The sequence below is a fragment of the Xenopus laevis genome, chromosome 1S (genome assembly GCF_017654675.1).
Source record: "Xenopus laevis strain J_2021 chromosome 1S, Xenopus_laevis_v10.1, whole genome shotgun sequence".
In the NCBI taxonomy this organism is placed as follows: Eukaryota; Metazoa; Chordata; class Amphibia; order Anura; family Pipidae; genus Xenopus; species Xenopus laevis.
In genome coordinates this window covers 79,024,033-79,039,594 of record NC_054372.1, presented here as the reverse complement: position 1 = coordinate 79,039,594, position 15,562 = coordinate 79,024,033, and the positions used below count along the sequence as shown (strand labels likewise).

General features: G+C 39.3%; 1 protein-coding gene across 3 annotated transcripts in view; it reads left to right on the top strand.

The window, feature by feature from the left end:
• Window positions 1-15,279, top strand: part of uhrf1.S (ubiquitin-like with PHD and ring finger domains 1 S homeolog) — a 151,492-nt gene extending 136,213 nt beyond the window's left edge. For 2 of the 3 annotated variants that reach the window (XM_018236363.2, XM_041574997.1), the window contains 5 exons: window positions 9,381-9,518; window positions 9,601-9,712; window positions 10,478-10,626; window positions 12,022-12,120; window positions 12,504-15,279. In XM_018236363.2, the coding sequence (XP_018091852.1) occupies window positions 9,381-9,518; window positions 9,601-9,712; window positions 10,478-10,626; window positions 12,022-12,120; window positions 12,504-12,650 (645 nt within the window). In that variant the 3' untranslated portion in view covers window positions 12,651-15,279. 3 annotated transcript variants of the gene reach the window in all.
• Window positions 15,280-15,562: the final 283 nt, after the last annotated feature.

Below are 15,562 nucleotides of genomic sequence, written 5' to 3'. Positions count from 1 at the left end.
TTGATTAAAATGCTCTAAGAAATTGAACCTATTATGGAAGGATTCACGATTAAATATGACCCCTACATTGGACACATCTAAAGGCACCTCCACAATACCTTTTTCAGCAATAAATATAGTTTAAAAGACACTTAATAGACTCGGACTTCTTGATGCTGAAAAGGCATTTGATAGGATTAATTAGGACTTTTTAGACTTGGCACTGCTAAATATGGGAATACTACAACAGTTTAAGGAGATAATAATGGCTTTATACACAGTGCCTTCAGCACAATTGCGAGTGAATTCAGCAGATCTTTAGAAATTATTTGAACTTACACAGAAACAAAGCACACACTAATGACCTGGGCAGACATTTTACATGGAAATTCTGATCAGGCTTTGTGTGCTCTTGTTTGAAACCTTAACTTTAATTCAAAGCGAGTGTTGGAGCTGCGAAGCGAGTGTTGCATTTGAATTCAGTGTTAAGCAGTGTTAAAAACCTTAAGGCATTTAAAACCAAAAATGAGTTAGTGAGGAATTGCATTTGCGAGACTTAGTATCTAGTGTAAATTAGAGTGGAAGTGGGTTTTCTGGTATTACTCAGTGTGTCTTGTCACATGTATGTGGTGTTGGAGCAGCAGTTCCATGCAGTGGACAGTTCCATACATGTGAGATTTCGGTGTGTTTTCATCTTTGAATCTAAACTGCAGGCTCTAAGGGGGGAACTTGCAGCAACGAGGGGGAGGAAATGAGGCTCGCAGAGCAACCACTGGCAGTGGCTAGTGGAGTGGGGGGAGGAAAAGGGGCAGGAGAGGCTAGTGAAGTTTTGTGATGGTCAGGAGGGGTAGTAGGGGACAGAAGGGTAGGGGCTGGTCCACCGCTTGTCCAAAACAACAAATTCACCATTTTGGCTGAAGATTCTTGAGAGGAAAGTTCTGAACTGGCTTGTATGGAGCAGACGGACTCTCAGAGCACCCTGGGAGGCAGTGGCTCTAATACGGGTGGTGGGGGAGTGCAAGGAAGGAAAGGCAGGTTTTAATTATAGGGGATTCAATTATTAGAAGAAAGGTGGATAGGTTAATCTGCTGTAAGGACCCTTCATGCTGAACAGTCTGCTGCTTGCCTGGTGCTAGGGTCCAGCATGTGGTGGAACGAGTGGACAGGTTATCGGGAGGGGCTTGGGAAGACTGGCAGTCTTGGTACACATAGGTACAAATGACCAAGTTAGAGGAGGTGTTGAAGTCCTCAAGAACAATTTAAAAAAAACTAGGTGCAAAGTTGAGGGCGAGGGCTTCCAAGGTAATTTTCTCAGATATTACCTGTGCCACGAGAAACGCTAAACAGGAGCTTAGGGAGATTAATGCGTGGCTGAGAGATTGGTGTAGGTAGGATGGTTTTGGATTTTTGTAGAACTGGGCTGATTTCTCAGTCGGCTGCAAGCTCTTTGCTAGGGATGGGCTGCACCTCAAAGATGATGCAGCTGTTGGGGAGAAGGTGGCTAGACTTTTGGAGATTTTAAACTGGGGGGCGTGGGTTTCAGTAAAAGATTTAGTGGAAGACAGGTTAGTTGAGAGAGTTGGCAATGGGAGGGGAAATGGGGAGGAGATTTGGTTGGGGTACTGTTAAGGATAGAGAGGACCACATGTCATTTGTTCACTATGGTATCAGTATTAAATGTATGTTTGCAAATGCAAGAAGTCTGACTGGTAAAATGGGAGAGCTGGAGGTGCTGGTGGGAAAATATGATGTGATGGGTGTGGCTGAATGCGTCGCATGACGGGGCAGTTAATATCATAGGAGGGACAGAGGCAATAGAAAAGTAGGAGGGGTATGTATGTTAGGCAGGATTTAAAAGCTTATATAAAGGAGGAGGTTATGTTAGGAAATGAGGGGGCAGAAGTATTATGGGTCGAGTTCTTCAATTGTAAAGAGTCCAGCAAATTAATTGTAGGGGTATGCTATAAGCCCCCTAATGTAAGTGAGGAGGAAGAGGTGAAGCTCCTGATGCAAATAGAAAAGGCTGCTAGTTTGGGTAAAGTAATGATAATGGGGTGTTTTAATTACCCAGGTATTGCCAGATCTGTTAATGGGGCACAAGTTGAGGAGCCAACCAGAAAAAATGCTATTCTGGATCTAGTGGTCTCTAATGACCCAGAACTTATTGTAAATGTGCAAGTCATTGAACCCCTGGGTAATAGTGACCATAATGTTATATCATTTAAAGTCTGGTGCAAAAAACAAATCTACACTGGGGCAACAAAAACCATGAATTTCAGAAAAGCTCATTTTAGTGCCTTGAGGGCTGCTCTTCAGAGCATTGACTGGGGCATTAAGTTTTCAGCTAAAAACAGTGAACAGAAATGGTTGTCATTTAAAATATTAAATCATTGCTGTTCTCAATTTATTCCCTTAAGGAGTAAATCACCCTATGTGGCTTAATATAGAAGTAAAGTTAATACTTTTTAAACTTTTTAAAAACTAAGTCTGTGGGGGCAGAAGCTGCATTTAATGAATATAAATACTATAATAAATGTTAATAAGGGGGGTGTGGCCGAGATGCGGACCTATACAGACGTGTCTTACATTACTCCGCTCCTGTAGGACTCCTAGCTACAATTTTAGCACCCATACGAGCAATTAATGAGGATTTCCCGGTGTGTTCACCTATATCATGCCAAAGAATCTCAAGGCTAAAAAATCGGCTACAAAGCGGAAACCTCTACCAGTCTCGCCCTTCTCCACCGCAACGGGCCTTGCGCAAAATGGCGGATACGGCAGCTTCTTCTCCGCGCACTTCTCCTCACTCCGCATGGGAGTCCGATCAACCCGACTCCGATCAAGGGGCCCCGCAAGTATATTCTGGGGACGCCACCCTCATCGGTCGATTCAAGCAGCTTTTACAGGCGGAATTGGCTTTGGTGGCGGACAAAATTACGGAACACGCGACGCAGGAACTTAAAGAGCTGGGTAATCGCACTACTGCAGTTGAAGATAAAGTGGACGAGATAGTCTACAGACTCGATAAACAGGAATCGACCATTACAAAACTGCAAACCCAACTCTCAGACCTGCATGACCATGTCGAGGATGGAGAAAACCGATCCCACCATAATAATATACGGATTAGAGGCCTACCTGACTCCGTTTCCGAACTTCGTATGGAGATCCCTGCTCTCCTGGCAACACTGGTTCCCGACCTTCCCCAGGACCAGCTACTACTTGACAGGGTATACCGAGCGCTTGGGCCTAAACAAGGCGGTCCGCCTAAAGATATCATTGCTCGACTTCACTACTATAAAGCGAAGGCCAAAATGACTGCATCCCGCGCAGCTCCGACCCTGGATTACAAAGGCCATATATTTTCCTTGTATGCAGATCTTGCTTCTCTCACTATTCAACGCCGTAAACAGATGAAGCCGATTACTACTTCTCTCATCACGCACCAGATCAAATACCGATGGGGTTATCCATTTAAGATATTATTTTCGCATCAAAATAGATCTTACACTGTTACGACCATCCAAGAAGGCAACTCGGTTCTCATTCAACTAGGGTTACACAAACCTGCATCTCCTCTCGACCTTCACCCCCTGGAAATATCGACCATGAGATGCCACTTTCTCCATTATGGCAGAAAAGTCCGAGCAGCGACAGAGAGGCCTACTTGATCGTTTGGTAACTATGCTGACTGAACATTCTACCAATATTGCCTTATGGACCTTTGGCTAACATTTTGGGTCCTTTCAGGAACTCCCCCCCCCCCCCCCATTGGTACCCACTACCCTAATCCCTGCCGATTTTTGGGATATTGGTTAGGTGCCCTTTTTCTGGTATTCTAGGTGCTTACCCCTTTTTTTTTTTTTTATAGCACCTAGATTACAATGTTGTATTCTATGTTTGATGTTCATTTCTCCACTATTGCTAATGGGTTATATTTTTTAGTTTGTGCTAAATGCTGTCTAACCTTCTATCTACAATTATGTATGGGTTTATTTCAGAACAGGGCGCAAGATAGGCTACTCCACCTACCAATACAATGGTGTTGAATTGCATTACCCATAACGTTAAAGGTTTTAATTCTCCCTCTAAGAGATCCCTTGCCATGAGACATTACCTTAGAATGCGTTCTGATATACTGTTTATTCAAGAGACTCATTTCTCTAAAAACTCGGCTCCAAAATACCTTCATTACTCTTACCCCCAATTCTACCTTGCCTCTGCAGATAAAAAAGAGGAGTAGCTATTTGCCTTCACAAACGTCTAAATTTCAATCTCCAGTCCTCTATTGTGGATCCTGAAGGCAGGTATCTTATACTTGTTGGACTACTCAAAGATAATTTTGTCACATTGGCGGTCGTATACTGCCCTAACGAAAATCAAATAGCTTTCTATAAAGACTTCTTTAAATTACTGGAGGAAGAAGGCAGGGGTTCGGTATTATTGGGCGGCGACTTCAATGAGGTGGTAAACCCCTCCATGGACAGGTACCCGTTCGTCCCAAGCCACTCCAGAAAAGACAAGCTTAATTTTGCCAAATTACTAGATCATTTCTCTTGGGTAGATGCTTGGAGGGAACTCCGTCTTGTTAAACTGGATTATACTTTTTATTCTCCCCCTCACAATTCACACTCCCGCATCGATACTTTTTTGATACACAAACCGACTGTCCCATTAATCCTTAACTCGACAATCCAATCCTGTCCGTGGTCTGATCACTCGATAGAAACACTCAAATTATCTAACCTAGTCAATATCCCGACTGTATTCCACTGGAGATTAGATGATTCCCTATTGTCTTCTCCAGCCAATATTGATTTTATCTCTACGGAACGTGAGCGGTACTATTTAGCTAACACCACCCCCGAAATCAATCAATCTACTCTGTGGGCGACCCATAAGGCTTATATCTGAGGCTACTTTGCAATCACTTGAGGCCCAGCATAAAGCTTGCCCTGCTTACATATCCCTCCGGAGACCAGATACACTCAGAACTGAAATTAATTTACACCGAACAGAAAAAGAAATTCAAAAATTACATTGGATCAAACAAAAACATTTCCAGATATCAAATAAGGCTGATACAATGCTAGCCAGACACTTAAAGGGTAAATATTCACGACCCTCTTTCACTCAAATTCGCACACGTACCGGCTCCCTAACGGCCAATCCGTCAAATTGTGGAGGAATTCGCCCACTTTTACCAGTCCTTCTACTCTCAACAACCTGATCCCTCCTCACAAGCATTACATACATTTTTAGAAGCTCTCAATTTGCCACACCTCTCACTGGAACAAATAACCTCTATATCTGATCCTATTGACCCTGCAGAAATTGAATTGGCAATCCGAAATTTAAAATTGAATAAATCACCCGGGCCAGGCGGTTTAACGAGCAAATATTATAAACTTTTAGCCCCCAAATTAATCCCTCGGCTTCACACGCTATTTAATAACATTATGCAAGCAACCTCTGTCTGTGATCCTGAATCTCTCTCTGCACAAATAGCAGTAATTCCAAAACCAGGCAAAGACCCCACAGATTGTAGAAATTTTAGACCAATTTCCATTCTGAATATAGACATCAAACTACTAGCCAAGATCTTGGCTACCAGGCTGAACAAATTTCTCCACACTAATTCACAAAGACCAATCTGGGTTTATTCCAGGTAGACAAGTCTCTGATAATATTCGTAGAGCCCTCAATTTAATTAGTATAGCTAAAGCCAGAAATATTCCCTCTATGCTCTTGTCGATAGACCTAGAAAAAGCTTTTTACTCGGTCTCCTGGAAATTCTTAATGACAGTACTCCCCAAATATGGCTTTCCCCCGTCATTTCTTAAGGTTATAGCTGCCCTATACAATTTTCCCTAAAGCTTGGGTTCATCATAGCGGTTTCTTTTCAGACCGTTTTGTGATTAGTAGGGGCACACGGCAGGGCTGCCCCTTGTCACCCCTGCTGTTTGCCCTAGCCATCGAACCCTTAGCCATAGCAATTCGCAACCATCCCAAAATATCAGGTATTCAGACTGGACAAACCGATCACCGCTGCAGGCTATACGCAGACGATATCCTGATGACTATTTCCCATCCAATGACTTCTCTCCCCCACCTTTTTGAGACCTTATATAATTTTGCCACATTATCAGGGCTCCAAATAAACCCAGCAAAGACAGAAGCTTTGAACCTCACTTTACCCCATAACATAGTAAAACTACTTGAGATAAATTTCCACTTTAAATGGCAAAAAAGAGCATACAATATTTGGGGGTTCACCTCTTTCCGGATTACAGCTCCCTTGCTTTAGGTAATTACAAAAGCATCTCCCAGAAAGTGTTAGGTATGATTGCCTCTTGGTCAAAATTAAGATTGTCCTGGCTAGGTAGGGTGAATGCACTGAAGATGGCTGCTTTTCCCCTACTGCTTTACCTATTCAGAACCCTCCCAGTTGCCCCTCCCAAAGGTATCCTAGAACATCTACAAAAGTCCTTTAACAAATTTGTCTGGGACAGCAAGAGGGCCTTGCCTTAGTTTTGCAGTGGCTTCCCGTAATAGACAAAAGGGAGGTCTAGGTATACCCCATCTTCATTTATACTATTTAGCAGCGCAATTTAGCCAATTGACCTTATGGCATGGGAGGCCTGATGCCCCACTGTGGGTGTGAGTTCTCCCTCAGAAAAAAATCAATTTCTGCATTATATAACTATATGGCTCGCCAAACTGCCATTAAAGATTTGCCATTTGTCCGTCGCTGGGAAAGAGACCTGAGGGTCTGCTACGACAATGAAACATGGTCTGACATTATCTCGGCCTCTAAACATTGTTCTATTAATGTTCTGATTCAAGAGACTTCCCAAAAAGTGCTTCATCAGTGGTATCTAGTTCCCACCACCTTAACTAAATGGTACCCATCTTCATCGCCTCTTTGCTTCAGGAATTGTGGACAAGTTGGCTCTTTTATGCACATCTGGTGGGAATGCCCGAAAGTCTCAAGATTCTGGATAAGAATCTATGCTATGATCACTAATGTCACTGGTCGTCCATTACGAAAAGATCCAGCGGAAGCCCTTCTTAATAAATGTCACGGGGAAATAAATACACCAGAACTCTAGTGACACATATATTCTCTGCCGCAAAGCAGATAATTGCTAAATCTTGGAAATCCCCTTTCCTAGACGTTCAAATGGTAAAAGTAAAACTGGACCCTGTCCTTGTACTTGAACATTTAACCAGCTGTCGCATGGGTAAACTGAAGTGTCACAATAAAGTCTGGAATCCGTGGCTAGCCTACAGAGGTATCCGCAATGAATAATTTTTTATTTTTTGGGAGTATCTCCTAATGTCATTGTTTGCCTGGAGGGTTCAAATGTACTCGCCGCCACAGCTCACCCATGCATTCCCTTTCTTCCCTGTTTGTTTCAGACAGCATTTTTATTTTATTTTTTCTTTCTTTATTGTTGTTGCTTGTTTTCTATTTAATATGTATCACAGCTTTCACTTCTCTCATAGCACTTCACATTGCCTGTCAATGTGTTTTGCTACAATGGAAAGAAATTTTCCGGATTTCATGTTATACTCAGGAATATTTGTTTCTTTACAACTGAATATGCATATGCATTGCGGTCCAGTAACCGCTTTTTCCTGTATATTGCAACTTGTTTCTTTACTGAAAAAAAAAGAACTAAAATAAATGTTAATAAGAGTGCATTGCGGCGGAGGCTAACACTAACCCCAAAAAGTTTTTTAAATATATTAATAGTAAAAAGACACAGGTTGAGAGTGTTGCTCCATTAAATAATTGTACCAGTATGGTTGTAACAGATACAGAAAAGGCAAATGTGCTAAATCAGTTCTTTTCTTCAGTGTATACAATAAGTCTGAGTTCCCAGGCTCACTTCATAGCTGCACTGATGGCTCGGCTCAATGTAGTCAGTGGCTGACTCAGGATAAAGCTTTAATAAAAATTAAAAGCTTTAATCCATAAAGCTTTAATAAAAATGTATGTAAACAAGCCTCCAAGGTCTGATGGCATACACCCTGGGGTTCTTAGAGAGCTTAGTTCAGTTTTAGACCAGCCCCTATTTCTGATTTTCTCAGATTCACTTTCATCTGGTATGGTACCTATGGATTGGAGAAAAGCTAATGTGATTCCAGTATTTAAAGGATTACGATCTCAGCCTGGCAATTATAGGCCTGTAAATATGACATCTGTGGTGGGCAAATTATTTGAAGGCTTGTTAAGGGATGACATTCAAAATTTTGTCCTAGTGAATGACATTATGAGCAGCAATCAGCATGGCTTTTTGAAGGATAGGTCATGTCAGACAAGTTTGATTGCTTTTTACAATGAGGTAAGTAAGATGCTGGACAGTGGGGGGGCAGGTGTGATCTACTTGGATTTTGCCAAAGCGTTTGATACCGTGCCCCACAAATGACTGCTTTGTAATCTAAGGTCTGTTAGGCTTAATGAAGTCATTTGCACATGGATAGGTAACTGGCTACAGGATCGAGTGCAGAGGGTGGTTGTTAATGGTACCTTCTCTACTTGGAGTAAGGTTCTTAGTGGAGTCCCTCAGGGCTCTGTATTGGGTCCATTTTTATTTAACTTGTTTATTAATGACTTAGGGGAGGGTATTGTATGTAATGTATCATTGTTTGCAGATGACATAAAACTATCCAGCCTAATTAATTCCATCTAATATGTGGCATCCTTGCAACAGGATCTTGACAAACTGGCAATCTGGGAAGCTAAATGTTTCTGCACATGTCACTTTATATTTCCCACATAAGGAAAAAGACTAGAAATGCCGATTGGACATTTGCATTTTGAGTTATGCCATTTATGTTTGGGCCTCTTGTGATTATAATCAACTACCGGATTTATCCTGTTTTTTAGTGTGGGTATCATACTTACCTGAACCCTTCATCCACCTTACCCAACATGTGTGATGTAATACTTTTCACTAGTCACATTTATGATGGGATACACTGTTTCATTTAATGTATTGCGGGTGTCAAAGTTGAAATATTACACTATACATACAGTTTCTGTTATATTTTGTTATTTTTTTCCCCTTCTCAACAACGGCTTGCTGTTGAGTTAGTTACAGTAATCCTTTTTGGAAATTATTGTTTTGGAGGCAAAAAAGAGCCTTGCTGGATCACTGGACTGTGGATACACTGGGTTTGAGATTTAAGTTCAATTTTTAATTACTGTATGTACGTGTGCGTGTGTACTTTATGTACTTGTGTGCGTATATGTACGTGTATATAGTGTGTACTGTATGTACATGTGTACTGTATGTACTTGTGTGTATTGTTCTTGTGTGTACTGTACACACTAATAGCTCAGTCAGAATCATGTAAGGTTAAGGTTACATTTGTTCCCTGTTGCATTATAGGTAGTAAAATACTGGCCAGAAAAAGGTAAATCTGGATTCTTGGTATGGAGGTACCTCTTAAGGAGAGATGACTATGAACCTGCACCTTGGTCAAAGGAAGGCAAAGAAAGAATAAAAAAACTAGGTCTAACCATGCAGGTAGCCTCCATTTATTCAATAATTCTACTTCATTTAGTAAAACTTTTGTGCACTGGTGCTTAGTTTGTTTTTCTCCATTTAGTATCCCGATGGTTACTTGGAAACTCTTGCTAGCAAAGAGCGAGAAAAAGAAAACAAGACAGAAGATGAACCGATCGACTCACCTAGCAAAGGAAAAAGGAAGAGAAACTCTGGTTGGTGGTTTTTGCAGAATCATTGGAAATTATCACAATATTGAGGCATTTTCATTAAAGGGATACTGTCATGGGAAAATTTTTTTTTAAAAAAAATGAGTCCGTTAATAGTGCTCCAGCAGAATTCTGCACTGAAATCCATTTCTCAAAAGAGCAAAGAGATTTTTTTTATATTCAATTTTGAAATCTGACATGGGGCTAGACATGTGACTTGTGCTCTGATAAACTTCAATCACTCTTTTTACTGCTGTACTGCAAGTTGGAGTGATATCACCCCCTCCCTCCCCCCCAGCAGCCAAACAAAAGAACAATGGGAAGGTAACCAGATAACCGCTCCCTAACACAAGATGACAGCTGCCTGGTAGATCTAAGAACAACACTCAATAGTAAAAATCCATGTCCCACTGAGACTCCAGTTACATTGAGAAGGAAAAACAGCAGCCTGCCAGAAAGCATTTCTCTGTGCAGGCACAAGTCACATGACTTGGGGCAGCTGGGAAATTGACTGTCTAGCCCCATGACAGATTTCAAAAGTGAATATAAAAAAATAGGTTTGCTCTTTTGAGAAATGGATTTCAGTGCAGAATTCTGCTGGAGCAGCACTATTAACGGATTCATTTTGAAAAAATTTAATTTTTTTCCCATGACATCTTTTTCCCCTTTAAGCTATAATGATTTTATTTCACATTACATTTTTTAAAATATGGTCTCTGTTGGTGTCCAGTAGAATTTCGTCTTGTATCTAACACAACTTCTGCTTTCTAGACAATGAACAAACAGCTGCCAAAAGCATTCCAAAGAAAATGAAAGTGGCGTCCTACAAACTAACCCTGGAGCAGAAAACACTTATTAAACAAGATGTTCTAAATGCAAAGTTATGGAGTGAAGTAATGTTGTTTCTAAAAGAAGGCCCTGTAAGTGTATTAATATTATAACAAAGGTTATGAAGCTTTTTTTTTTGTTTTTTAAATGTTTTAAAGGATTCCTTGCTTCCTAAGGCTGACTTTTGTTAGTACCAAAGTATAGTGATTTTCATTGATTAAGCTTGAGGGGACACTCTTGTTTCAAGATTACATTTTAATGTTGCTTATTTGCCCAAATTGCATCTAGATGAACTATAATTTATAACTGGAGTGGCATACACATGGATAAAAATGTATAATTCCTTCTGTGTGGAAGAGTAATTGGTGTTTTAGTACATTAACAGAGTGCCTGGAATAACAAACTGTTTGTTTCTTGCTTAGTAGCAGTTTTAGTGATAATCTATTCATTAGGTTGTATTTACTGTTCATTGACTGGCACCTGAATTTGTAAGTTTACATGTGCAGTTAATTCTTGCTAGTCCTAGAAACATAGGAAGATATCCGTACGTTAATGTTGTAAGCTGAACATCCAAGATGAGTACTATGCAGGGGAGTTATAAAAGACTGAACTTCCATGCCTTTGGAAAAAAGAGCAGTACAGGATATTGTGGAAGTTTAGGGTAGTGTAGAAGAGTGCTGAAATTTGAGCCTGTGTAAAGCATGATCAATTTAAAAATAAGATTAATTGCAGATTACAGTATTGAGAAAAGGAAAGTAAGTGGATCACAGGAAGTTTCATTTATTTTCTTTTTATAGCGACAAAAGGAAAATAGTACCGCTCACATTGGTTAAAGAAATACATTGAGTGAAGTAGAAAATATTGATATTTAACACTTTTTAAACCGTGTTAAAACACAAGCGTATGCACAAAATATTTTAATAGGAGTTGCTGGCATTTCTCTGCTGAGAAAATAAAATCCCACAGTCCAAGTCTTGAATCATCATTTGCAAATTGCTCTGTGATCCTACAATTTTATTACTGTTACTTTTTATTTATTTCTATGTGGATCCTCTCCTCTTCCAGTCTCATTCAAACTTCTACCTGGTCTCTAAAGTAATTTACCTCCAAACAACGAAAAGCCCCTGAAATTCCTGATTCAAGAGCTACTGAACAAATGCGAAATAATTAAAAAAACACCAATAAAAATTATCAATTGCAACTTCTCCGCCTAGTAATCTATATTCTAAAACTTAATTTCAGGCACTAAAACAAAAAGTGGTTCTTATCTAGCTCAAGCATACCTTATTAAATACCTGTGCCTTGTATCATCTCATTTGTAGGCTGTACTGAATGCTGGGACTTACTTTTAGCTTTTAACTGTATTCTCAACAGAAATTGTGGAGAACATTTTGAGATTAGATGTAGCGCATTTTGCTCTAAATTTCCTTAGTGATTATTGAGAATGTATTGATCAGATGTATGTTAAAGAAATGTTTGCATTGTAGAAGTTTGTGAACAAGGTAGAAGAAACATTCCTGTGCATCTGCTGTCAAGAAGTGGTGTATGAACCAGTCACAACTGAATGCCATCATAACATCTGCAAGGTAAATGCTGCAGAAACCCAAACAATATTTTAAAGTCCAACTTTTGCTATCTGGATGCCCTTGAAAAATTGTTTTTTGGAAAGCTGCTTAGAATTTAAAGTTTTCCATGCACATCTCATTGCTTATAAGTTTGCGTTTAAGCTTCTTTCTACACTTTTCATGGGGGAAAATAAATATTTTGCATGTCGTTGCAAGATCTTTACGAGAGGGAATGGTAACCGAATAATGTTGAATTATCTGAAATATTTAGCGCTTAAGTGACCGTGTGCAAGGCCTAATCAAAATGTAAAAGGGGTTTGTTAGGAATATACACTTTTATATGAATTTACAGTTTTATCAGTACCTAATGAGTGAGGTTTTTTTTTTGTTTGTTTTTTTTACAGGGGTGCCTGGACCGTTCTTTTAAAGCATTGGTACATAGCTGCCCTGCTTGCCGGCATGATCTGGGCAAAAACTACCCACTGAACGTGAACAAACCACTGCAAGCCATCCTCAGCCAGTTGTTTCCAGGTTATGAGAGCGGCCGGTGATCATTACAGATGATTTAGAAATGCTTGCTTGACTCTTTATACTTGGTTATGACAAAAGTTAGATTAGAATTAAATTCTTAAATGACTCTGCAAGGGGTAACAATGATCAAATAATTTCCTATGCTTGCTTTACTTTAAATTTGTATTTATGTATGTCTTTAAAACCATGCAAGGTCAATAACAGTCAGCTCTTCAGTTTAAGATTACAAAAAATTTTTTCTAAATGCAATGCATGCACAGAATGCAAAAATATGCACCAGAAATGAAAAAAGTTAGTCCTTTAGTTTAGTCCCCTCCTGCCGATCCTAATTCAGTCTCTCAACTGTAGAATGCTTCGTATAGGGAAAAAAGTAGATCAGCGCCTTTGGCAACGGAGTCCAACTCACCAGAAACAAAAAGAAAAAGAAAGGGGGAAAAAAAAGAATCGACATAGTGTAGTATTTTCGGAAATATTCGTTCCACACCAGGTGTTTGTATGCAAAATTTCTATTCTGTTATATTTGTTCCCCTTTTTCCAAAATTTCCTCTATTTTAATCCTCCATTTCAGGGGCGGTGCTTTTACTTTTCAACATGCATGTGTATCTTCCACCAACAAACGGTTAAAGTGCCTACTTACAAGACTTTTTAGTTTTTCAATCACGTATAATAGTGTTTTCCTTTTCCTTTCCCTTTGAACAAACTTCTGTGCCTTCCACCAAAAAATGGTTAAAATGCCTACTTACAAGACCTTGATGTGTGATTCACATATAGTATTATTATACGCCCATTCTTCTTTTCTCAGTTCCTCCAATCACTCCCACATGGAATAGAGACGTATATTGTGTAATACGTTTTAATAAATATTTAAAAACTTACATAAAAATTTTGCACTCCTATTTTAATCGAGTTTCACAAACATTTCGATAAAATCAGCTGTCCTTAGCAGGTTGCCCAGGTCTTTCCGGGGTAGGAGTAAAAGAGCCGGCTTCTCCTATCCCTCGTGGTTGCGTTCCTGCTGGTCAGCGTATAATAATACTATATGTGAATCACACATCAAGGTCTTGTAAGTAGGCATTTTAACCATTTTTTGGTGGAAGGCACAGAAGTTTGTTCAAAGGGAAAGGAAAACACTATTATACGTGATTGAAAAACTAAAAAGTCTTGTAAGTAGGCACTTTAACCGTTTGTTGGTGGAAGATACACATGCATGTTGAAAAGTAAAAGCACCGCCCCTGAAATGGAGGATTAAAATAGAGGAAATTTTGGAAAAAGGGGAACAAATATAACAGAATAGAAATTTTGCATACAAACACCTGGTGTGGAACGAATATTTCCGAAAATATTACACTATATGTCGATTCTTTTTTTTCCCCTTTCTTTTTCTTCTTGTTTCTGGTGAGTTGGACTCCGTTGCCAAAGGCGCAGCTCTTCAGTTTAACAGTATAATGAAGCCTTATATTCAAGCCTGGCAAAACAGGATTTTGAGATCTGGCTTATCGTTTGCCAGATATTGTGCAAATCTTTTGTTTTGGTTCCATACATATGTCCATATGCTAAAAAGTGGCATATTAATAATGGCCAAAGAAACCAGATATTTGCTTTGGTTTTTTATTTTGTAGTTGATTGTTCAGATTTCACTGCTGAATGGTTGCTATGGGCAACATAAGTGATGTTTTTTCTCGAATATTAATAAACAGCTTTGCTGACTAACTTTGGAGCCAGTATATGGCAAGCTTTATCCTTGCAAATGTATGTTCTACCTCGTTGTGACTTCTAGCCCATCAGCAGGCCCTATAAACCTGATGCCATTTTCTTGCAGAATGGGCCAGGAGATATTCAACACATTTTCAGTCTACCTCTACAATATATGGTAAACTTTGAGCTGAGGAAAACAAAGATTAAAGCAGTAGTAACACCAAAAAATGTTTTTGTTTTTTGAAATGAATGAAAATATAATGTACTGTTTCCCTGCACTGTAAAACTGGTGTTGCTATATAAACACTATTGTTTATCCAGCTGCTTGTGTAGCCAAGGGGGCAGCCATTCAAATACAGGAGACTCTGTAGATAAGTTTGAAAGAATCCCATTGTATACTACCGAGCTTAACTGATGGGTATCCTGTGCCTTTTCTCCTTTTTCTAGCTTGAATGGCTGTCCCTATGCTGTCACAACAGCTTCTTTATATAAAAGTTTCTTTAAAGCACCAATTTTAGCAGTACAGTTCAACACTAATTATATTTTCATTACTTAAAATCACTAATTTACTCATTTGTTGGTGTTGCTATTGCTTTACAGAGCCCACTGTTTCTATTAAAGAGACACCGAAGAGGGCAGATTTCAGTTTTATTTCTTTTTATGCCATAGAGAAAGTCAGTCGTCTACCACATCTTTTTATTGTCTCTTGGTTTTTCTACAGCCTAAAGTTTATAACATTGTAAGCTCTTCGGAGAACTGAATCTAGCTGTTGGGTTGTTTTGTTAAGCTTTTAGAAACAGTGTTTAACATGATTTTAACTTTTGCTTGTTTGCAGCTTTTACATTATTCTGGGAATGTTACTGTGACCAAAGTAACTTGAATTTTTGTGTAAAATGTTATCAATTTGTGTTTTGTAATCCACTATAAAAAATAAATAAAATGTTTTCAAAAGTACTTCTCGGTTGTTGCTATAGGCCTGAAACGTTAGTCTCCGCAATAGAGAATTAAAGATGTTTTACACAAAGAACTAAGTTGTGCAGATTCAGTGTAATATGTGTATGTATATATATCACATGTATGTGTGTGTGTATATATATATCTCTATATCTATATCTCCATATCTCCAAGCAGCACAACACAAGTGTATGCCAATTGACTGTATTTTGGATCCCCCTGGGGGGGGGGGGCATTGAATGTATTTTACTCCAGCGTGAGGCTTCTAGACATTTGGGGGCAG